Here is a 10,000-nt window from a genome sequence, read left to right as displayed (position 1 = left end):
TGTAGTGTTTAACAACAGTAGTGACTGTTTTAAAATGTCATCACACGTTGGACAGAATTGGCTGAATAGTTAATAGTTATAATTTTTTTTTTACTTCCGGTACGTGTGCCCCACAAAACGGCACAACAAGCGAAATTTATACACCGTTACACGCTGTTAAACCCCTTTGTGGAAGGGGGCAAATTAAGTTGCTGCAATCTCCGTTGCGTGATCCCTCAATGGCCCTGGACAAGGTGGTGAAAATGGTGAGAGTGGGGATGCTCTCACCATTCACACCACCGAATCTAGTTAAATAACCAACCGAGCAATACTCGACACAAATCCAATAAATTATTGCTGGGCAACCAAACCTAAAATAAACGATTAATTACAACCAAGCTGTGCCAAGTTTATCGATGACCAAGGAATGATCAAAGGGCTCCCTGGAGTTTACAATTTCTGTGCGAAAGTGAAATTAATCCTTTCACCAATTCATGGGAATGACAATCCATCAGACCTGCAACGGCACAAGTTACTTTTACAAATTTAATCATCAGCGACACTGGACCCGTGCGTTTGACGTCTCCCCTGACACTTCTCTGAAACCGTTGTACACCGACAACGGCACTCGGTGGAGCACGCACCTCCAGCAGGCTGAACGGTTTACGTTTTGTATCACACTGATAGGCCGGTTCTGGATTCGGACCCGAAGAACCAAAATGGAATCGGCTTGTTCTTGTCACCTACCCAACTCGCCCACCTAGTTTTGTCCGAATCCGTCAGTAACTTTTTGAGATATCCTGCTCACAGACAGACAGACAGATAGACAGATAGACAATGGTGAAAACATAACCTCCATCTGCCTTCGGTGGTGGAGGTAAAGGTTGTTTTGACTCTCACCAAGCTCATGGGGAAGCTCGTGGCAGAACACGGCGATGAAGGTGCTCAGGCCACTGGTGATACTGATGGTGAAAGCGGAACCTTAGAGCGAAGTAGTTAAGGTAGAGAGAGAGGGGAAGGGTGTTCATATTATACTCAAATAATGACCACCACGAGACTTACACCTCCTCAGGAACTATTAATTTTTATCCTCAACAAAAGCAGGCAGTCATTAGCAATTGCTTACCGTGTGAGGGACGGAACAATACTCACCAATTATGAGGCCATCACTAAAGCTATGCACACCATCCCCGAAGACGACCATCCAAGCAACTTCCTTCACTCCTTCAACAGGCTCTTCCTCTTCATGACAGTGTCCGTGCGAGTGGTGCTCATTGTGATGTCGTTGGCAGTTTCCTTTGTCTGGAGTGACCACCGGTGCATCGGCTGGGCCACTCACCGTCCATTCCTTGTCACGGCTACCATCGTCTGACAACTCAGCTCGATCGTCAAGTCCGCCGTCGACCGTGATCACGGCCTCCTCAACAACGGCTGGGCCACGTTCGGTCGAACCATGGTCTCCGTCGCTTTCACCGAGCACACCTTCACTTGCAGGGTGGTTCTGCTCTGCAATTCCAGCACAGACGTACTTCAAATTCCATCGGTGTGTAAAATACCACCACCTCTCATGGACGACACATAACTCATCCACTTTTTACGTCCGCACATTTCAACCTCAGTCTGGTGACAATCCAACAGCATTTCAAAAGGTCAAGTTGTAATTTAAAACAGCTCGGTTTTTATTTTGATTTAAACAGAGTAATCAATGAGCTGGAAGTGCACAGTCGAGCGAGGCGCATGCTCGGCCTATTATCACCAAACGGGTCCACGACCAACGGCTCACCTTCACCTGTCACGTTCACCTTGTTCGGCGCCCCTTTCACAACAATCTGCTCTGTGGGTTTATTTACATTTTCCAGCTTGTTCACAGAAGAGAAAAATAAAAGACTTTTTAAACAGTCGTACAAAATAAATAAAAACAACAATTGTGAACAATTCAAACTCAAATTGAATGAACAACAAACATCCATGAAATTGAGGATAAACATAACTAACTGGTTTACTCACCATTTCCAAACTCACCTGATGTGAACGATAGTAGTTGATTAAGCGAACGACGTGCTCAATGATGAACATGACGTAAACACCCATGAGCGCGGTCAAGCCAAACCAAAGGTCACGGTGATGTGACTGGACGTGTGACTCGGATTTGTGTGCCAAGTGGTCATGATCGTGACTGTGTTTATGGGCACCGAGAGCCTGCGGACGCAACACCAAGATGGAAGGGCACACGGTAGCGCACGTACCTCCGCTAGGCAGAACAGTTTACGTTTTGTCTCCCACTGATAGGCCGGATCAAGATCCGGACCTGAACCAAGATCGAATCGGCTTGGTTTTGTAACCCACCCACTCATCCATCCAATTTTGTCATAACTCGTCCACAACTTTTTCAGATATCGTGCGACATGGCGTTTTTGGCCCGATCTTTCAGTGGTGAAGAATCACTTGAAAAAATAAAGAAATTCTTGTGTCCGGATCCGGATCTTCACCAAAATCGAATCAATCCATCCCTGTCACATATACACTCTGTCCACCAAGTTTTGTCCAAATCCGTCCACAACTTTTTGAGATTATCGTCCTATATATCGTTTTTGGCCCGATCTCTCGATGGGGAAGAATCACTTAAAAAGTTCTCGGATCCGGATCGGATCTTTATCAAAACCGAATCGCTTCGTCCGCGTCACACATCCAATCTGTCCACCAAGTTTAGTTCAAATCCGTCCACAACGTTTTGAAATATCCTGCTTACAGACAGACAGACACACAGACAGAGGTGAAAACATAACCTCCATCCACCTTCAGTGGTGGAAGTAACAACCTTCACATTTGCATGACAAGATTACATTTATATAATTATATAACTACAGAGTTCATCGGAACACGATACCCATGCAGCGTTCAAGTATAATACTGCAATTTCAATAAAATAATGATTAAAAAAAAATCCGGCCTCTCGGGTATCTGGAGGTTTGAATAGCGGCCGGTGAACTGGCCACTCGGGTATATGGAGGTTTGAATAGCGGCCGATGAACCGGCCTCTCGGGTATATGGAGGTTTGAATAGCGGCCGATGAACCGGCCTCTCGGGTATATGGAGGTTTGAATAGCGGCCGATGAACCGGCCACTCGGGTATATGGAGGTTTGAATCGCGGCCGATGAACCGGCCACTCGGGTATATGGAGGTTTGAATTGCGGCCGATGAACCGGCCACTCGGGTATATGGAGGTTTGAATAGCAGCCGATGAACCGGCCTCTCGGGTATATGGAGGTTTGAATAGCGGCCGGTGAACCGGCCACTCGGGTATATGGAGGTTTGAATCGCGGCCGATGAACCGGCCACTCGGGTATATGGAGGTTTGAATCGCGGCCGATGAACCGGCCACTTGGGTATATGGAGGTTTGAATAGCGGCCGATGAACCGGCCACTCGGGTATCTGGAGGTTTGAATAGCGGCCGGTGAACTGGCCACTAGGGTATATGGAGGTTTGAATAGCGGCCGATGAACCGGCCTCTCGGGTATATGGAGGTTTGAATAGCGGCCGATGAACCGGCCTCTCGGGTATATGGAGGTTTGAATAGCGGCCGATCAACCGGCCACTCGGGTATATGGAGGTTTGAATCGCGGCCGATGAACCGGCCACTCGGGTATATGGAGGTTTGAATAGCAGCCGATGAACCGGCCTCTCGGGTATATGGAGGTTTGAATAGCGGCCGGTGAACCGGCCACTCGGGTATATGGAGGTTTGAATCGCGGCCGATGAACCGGCCACTCGGGTATATGGAGGTTTGAATCGCGGCCGATGAACCGGCCACTCGGGTATATGGAGGTTTGAATAGCGGCCGATGAACCGGCCACTCGGGTATATGGAGGTTTGAATAGCGGCCGGTGAACCGGGCACTAGGGTATATGGAGGTTTGAATAGCGGCCGATGAACCGGCCACTCGGGTATATGGAGGTTTGAATAGCGGCCGATGAACCGGCCTCTCGGGTATATGGAGGTTTGAATAGCAGCCGATGAACCGGCCTCTCGGGTATATGGAGGTTTGAATAGCGGCCGGTGAACCGGCCACTCGGGTATATGGAGGTTTGAATCGCGGCCGATGAACCGGCCACTCGGGTATATGGAGGTTTGAATCGCGGCCAGTGAACCGACCACTCGGGTATATGGAGGTTTGAATCGCGGCCGATGAACCGGCCACTCGGGTATATGGAGGTTTGAATCGCGGTCGGTGAACCGGGCACTTGGGTATATGGAGGTTTGAATAGCGGCCGATGAACCGGCCACTCGAGTATATGGAGGTTTGAATAGCGGCCGATGAACCGGCCTCTCGGGTATATGGAGGTTTGAATAGCGGCCGATGAACCGGCCTCTCAGGTATATGGAGGTTCGAATCGCGGTCGGTGAACCGGCCTCTCGAGTATATGGAGGTTTGAATCGCGGCCAGTGAACCGACCACTCGGGTATATGGAGGTTTGAATTGCGGCCAATGAACCGGCCACTCGGGTATATGGAGGTTCGAATCGCGGTCGGTGAACCGACCACTCGGGTATATGGAGGTTTGAATCGCGGCCGATGAACCGGCCACTCGGGTATATGGAGGTTTGAATCGCGGCCGATGAACCGGCCACTCGGGTATATGGAGGTTTGAATAGCAGCCGATGAACCGGCCTCTCGGGTATATGGAGGTTTGAATAGCGGCCGATGAACCGGCCACTCGGGTATATGGAGGTTTGAATAGCAGCCGATGAACCGGCCTCTCGGGTATATGGAGGTTTGAATAGCGGCCGGTGAACCGGCCACTCGGGTATATGGAGGTTTGAATAGCGGCCGATGAACCGGCCACTCGGGTATATGGAGGTTTGAATCGCGGCCAGTGAACCGACCACTCGGGTATATGGAGGTTTGAATCGCGGCCGATGAACCGGCCACTCGGGTATATGGAGGTTTGAATCGCGGTCGGTGAACCGGGCACTTGGGTATATGGAGGTTTGAATAGCGGCCGATGAACCGGCCACTCGGGTATATGGAGGTTTGAATAGCGGCCGATGAACCGGCCTCTCGGGTATATGGAGGTTTGAATAGCGGCCGATGAACCAGCCTCTCAGGTATATGGAGGTTCGAATCGCGGTCGGTGAACCGGCCTCTCGAGTATATGGAGGTTTGAATCGCGGCCAGTGAACCGACCACTCGGGTATATGGAGGTTTGAATCGCGGCCAATGAACCGGCCACTCGGGTATATGGAGGTTCGAATCGCGGTCGGTGAACCGACCACTCGGGTATATGGAGGTTTGAATCGCGGCCGATGAACCGGCCACTCGGGTATATGGAGGTTTGAATCGCGGCCGATGAACCGGCCACTCGGGTATATGGAGGTTTGAATAGCAGCCGATGAACCGGCCTCTCGGGTATATGGAGGTTTGAATAGCGGCCAGTGAACCGACCACTCGGGTATATGGAGGTTTGAATCGCGGCCAGTGAACCGACCACTCGGGTATATGGAGGTTTGAATCGCGGTCGGTGAACCGACCACTCGGGTATATGGAGGTTTGAATCGCGGCCAGTGAACCGACCACTCGGGTATATGGAGGTTTGAATAGCGGCCAGTGAACCGACCACTCGGGTATATGGAGGTTTGAATCGCGGCCAATGAACCGGCCACTCGGGTATATGGAGGTTCGAATCGCGGTCGGTGAACCGACCACTCGGGTATATGGAGGTTTGAATCGCGGCCGGTGAACCGACCACTCGGGTATATGGAGGGTTGAATCGCGGCCGATGAACCGGCCACTCGGGTATATGGAGGTTTGAATAGCGGCCAATGAACCGGCCACTCGGGTATATGGAGGTTTGAATAGCGGCCGATGCACCGGCCACTCGGGTATATGGAGGTTTGAATAGCGGCCGATGAACCGGCCACTCGGGTATATGGAGGTTTGAATCGCGGCCGATGAACCGGCCACTCGGGTACATGGAGGTTTGAATAGCAGCCGATGAACCGGCCACTCGGGTATATGGAGGTTCGAATCGCGGTCGGTGAACCGGCCTCTCGAGTATATGGAGGTTTGAATCGCGGCCGATGAACCGGCCACTCGGGTATATGGAGGTTTGAATAGCGGCCGATGAACCGGCCACTCGGGTATATGGAGGTTTGAATAGCGGTCGGTGAACCGACCACTCGGGTATATGGAGGTTTGAATCGCGGCCAGTGAACCGACCACTCGGGTATATGGAGGTTTGAATAGCAGCCGATGAACCGGCCACTCGGGTATATGGAGGTTTGAATAGCGGCCAGTGAACCGACCACTCGGGTACATGGAGGTTTGAATAGCAGCCAATGAACCGGCCACTCGGGTATATGGAGGTTTGAATCGCGGCCGATGAACCGGCCACTCGGGTATATGGAGGTTTGAATAGCAGCCGATGAACCGGCCACTCGGGTATATGGAGGTTTGAATAGCAGCCAATGAACCGGCCACTCGGGTATATGGAGGTTTGAATAGCGGTCGGTAAACCGGCCTCTCGAGTATATGGAGGTTTGAATCGCGGTCGGTGAACCGGCCTCTCGAGTATATGGAGGTTTGAATCGCGGCCAGTGAACCGACCACTCGGGTATATGGAGGTTTGAATAGCAGCCGATGAACCGACCACTCGGGTATATGGAGGTTTGAATAGCGGCCGGTGAACCGGCCACTCGGGTATATGGAGGTTTGAATCGCGGCCGATGAACCGGCCACTCGGGTATATGGAGGTTTGAATTGCGGCCAGTGAACCGACCACTCGGGTATATGGAGGTTTGAATCGCGGCCAGTGAACCGACCACTCGGGTATATGGAGGTTTGAATAGCGGCCGATGAACCAGCCTCTCAGGTATATGGAGGTTTGAATCGCGGCCAGTGAACCGACCACTCGGGTATATGGAGGTTTGAATAGCAGCCGATGAACCGACCACTCGGGTATATGGAGGTTTGAATAGCAGCCGATGAACCGGCCACTCGGGTATATGGAGGTTTGAATAGCGGCCAGTGAACCGACCACTCGGGTACATGGAGGTTTGAATAGCAGCCAATGAACCGGCCACTCGGGTATATGGAGGTTTGAATCGCGGCCGATGAACCGGCCACTCGGGTATATGGAGGTTTGAATAGCGGCCGATGAACCGGCCACTCGGGTACATGGAGGTTTGAATAGCAGCCAATGAACCGGCCTCTCGGGTACATGGAGGTTCGAATCGCGGTCGGTGAACCGGCCTCTCGAGTATATGGAGGTTTGAATCGCGGCCAGTGAACTGACCACTCGGGTATATGGAGGTTTGAATCGCGGCCCGTGAACCGACCACTCGGGCATATGGAGGTTTGAATAGCAGCTGGTAAAACGGCCGCGTGGACAACTTTGTGAATCTTGGCAGCAATCATACTAAAATAGGCAATTTGGAGTCTGTCTGTCGTTCTGACCGTTATACATTCGGTCGTTACTTGTCCATTCTCAACCAAACTTGACAGGAGGACTAAGGGTCACACCATGGAGGTTGTAGAATCCTTCATTTTCCCCCACCCCAAGGGGGAAATGCACCTTGGGCAAAATCCGTGTTAAGGTGTATATCCGTGTTGAGATAGCTAATCGTGGCGTTTTTCCAAGGCCGCTTCTCAAAACAAAAGTAATAACAACACTGATGATAATAGCATCATATTAATGTTATTACAAAACAATATTAATACTAACGATATCTCCTCTTCCCAAGGGGTTTTTCCTCCTTGGACAAACGCCATGTTAACGTGGAAAATAGGCGTTTCCTGGGGCACCCCTACCGGAAGTAAAATATATTGTAAACCACAAACACGTATGTGAAACAGTCACTGCTGTTGTTTAACACGAAACCAAAAGGGAGGAAACCTGACGTCCTTGAGGAATTATCTCCTTATTGCGTACCCCTCAAACTAACGGACCTGAGCTTACATCTACTGTGATCTATATATACCCCAGAGAGGATAATAATCAAGTTATTACATGACCCTTCCTGTCGCTCCGATAGAGAGTGGGTGCACTCGTATTTCAAAATTCCCTCGGCGATGATCATGAAATCAGTCATCGTATCTCGGCCGCCGGCTGAAAAATGGCATTGTGTGAAAATGGCATTGTGAGAATGATGGACAAGCAAAGTTCCATTATCGAGCAATGCAGCCTTGATCGAAATCACCTTTATAACCCAAATCAATAATTGGTGACTTCGACTTCATCCCTTCCAACATTTGGAATTATTTGTTGTAACTTCCTGATTGTACACATTGGCCGTATCCTGTTATGGGATGGCGAGTGACGATGATGACTTTGTATTTAAAAAACAAACAAACAAAAAAAACCGGGAAATGTGGAACCGGCAGAGGCCTCCAGGCCTGATGTCTTCGGCCCACCAGAAAACCAAGATGGCGGCCAAATAATTCCGTCTGGTGCCATGGTGGGTGGAGTCAAGCGATAAATGTGGGTGGGGTCCAGCAGCTGTCCGACCAATGGGTGCACATTTCAAAAATCGACCCCAAAGAAAAACCCCAAGAAGAAGAAGAAGAACAACAACAACAACAGCAACGCAAATCTCTTGTAGACCTGCGACATGTAGTAGGTGAAAAAGAGAAGGGTTTGGCATCAGTTTCATTGCAGGAAGTAAATTATATATTTATAAGAGCCACAAGTAAGATTTTTTAAAGGAATCAGAAAATGGTGGTGGGTGGACTAAGGAATCGGAGTAGGTCGGAAAGCTCACGTGAGGCAATAGGTGCAAGAGGGCATCACCACTGAGAGTGCCCACTGCCAGGGCCACCAATAAGGTAAGAAGATACTTGAAAAACACTTGATTCATCAAAGGGACAATGACCACCCCGATCAGCGACAAAATGGATAAGACGGTGATGGACAATAATCCCCAGGTCCAAGCTGCGCACAAAGTGGAGACAAACAAGTCACACTTCACCAGCAAATACCCAACTGTAAATATGGAGGACATCAAGGGCGAGCTTCCTGGTCTCTCCCAACAACATCATGATGAACCCTCATGACACCCTTGTACGAGTGATGACAAAAGGCCAGAAGGCATCTGCACCCCCAATTAAACCATCACTTGAATGTTCAACAGTGTTTCAACATTAACTTGTTTTTTGCCTGTCCACGGGACAGGTATATATTACACCTGAGTTCCATCAACCGTTGCACCTGTCCAACTATTCGAGGGACACAATTTAATGATCAAATCTCAGACCTAGCCCAGGCAAACCTAAACCAGATTTTCTCACACAAAATTACAATGTAATGACTAACAATGCAAGCAATGCTCACTGTGTCATGTTTCTCACGCTCGAACACACAAAGTAACTTGAGGAAGGAAAAACAATGATTAAAAAACAATCAACCAGGTGCTTCTTCAACCAACGGACTGTCGGTCGGGTCCCATTTGGCTCACTAATCACGTTTTTGGGGAAATGTTCACCTTCCTGCGATGCCAGGTCTGGTGTGCACGTCTCACCAAGTACACTCTTCCAGGTTGAGTGCTAAAACCTTCTTGGGATTGGTTCTTGAGATGGGGTACTAGAATGTCGTGTCATTCACCTCCTCAAAAAAAAAGAAGACCAAAACAACCAGGACTTGTTGTTTGTTTGGCGTTGGTAGCTCGTGCAATGCCTCCTTCCATTTCATGGACGACCCTCCATTCCAGACAAGGAGGAACTTCCATTTCATCAGATCCGTTGGGTCTTTCTGTCGTCTTTGAGTCCCTGTGTTGCTGATTGTGTTTGAGTCCGAGTGTACGCGTTGAACCGTTCCTTGCTGTGGTGTTTTGTCAGATGTGTCCCTGTGAGTGACTCGGAAGACATGTTCGATGCAGGTGGTAGAGCAGAGTTAGCTGTGAGATCTATGATCAGGGTGGCGTGGAACAAGTGGAGGGAGTGAAGGTCAGGTCAGGTGTGGGAGCATGTGCCAGAACAGCGCGTCGCTGCGTCCACTTTCCGCCGGTACTCCAGGGGCCTCCGTCTGG

The 10,000-nt window shown here is 49.9% G+C and overlaps 1 protein-coding gene across 2 annotated transcripts in view; it reads right to left on the bottom strand.

Annotated features, from left to right (window-relative positions):
- The window catches only part of LOC147007730 (zinc transporter ZIP10-like), a 15,234-nt gene extending 5,289 nt beyond the window's left edge, over positions 1–9,945 (bottom strand). The window contains exons 1-5 of one of the 2 annotated variants that reach the window (XR_015053955.1): positions 8,738–9,945; positions 2,002–2,178; positions 1,763–1,838; positions 1,132–1,485; positions 880–960 (exon numbers count right to left, since the gene is read on the bottom strand). Coding sequence is in view for 1 of the 2 variants with exons in the window: in XM_085866519.1 (XP_085722645.1) it covers positions 880–960; positions 1,132–1,485; positions 1,763–1,838; positions 2,002–2,178; positions 8,738–8,977 (928 nt within the window). In the remaining variant the exon portion in view is untranslated. The remainder of the gene's footprint in view (positions 1–879; positions 961–1,131; positions 1,486–1,762; positions 1,839–2,001; positions 2,179–8,737) is intronic. The other variant, XM_085866519.1, reaches the window with a different exon arrangement.
- Between the last annotated feature and the right edge of the window lie 55 nt (positions 9,946–10,000).

The sequence above is a fragment of the Eptatretus burgeri genome, unplaced genomic scaffold (genome assembly GCF_056783735.1).
Source record: "Eptatretus burgeri isolate ZD-2024b unplaced genomic scaffold, Ebu_testis_v1 Ebu_testis_scaffold_35, whole genome shotgun sequence".
Classification (NCBI taxonomy): domain Eukaryota; kingdom Metazoa; phylum Chordata; class Myxini; order Myxiniformes; family Myxinidae; genus Eptatretus; species Eptatretus burgeri.
This window is presented reverse-complemented; position numbering and strand designations above follow the sequence as displayed.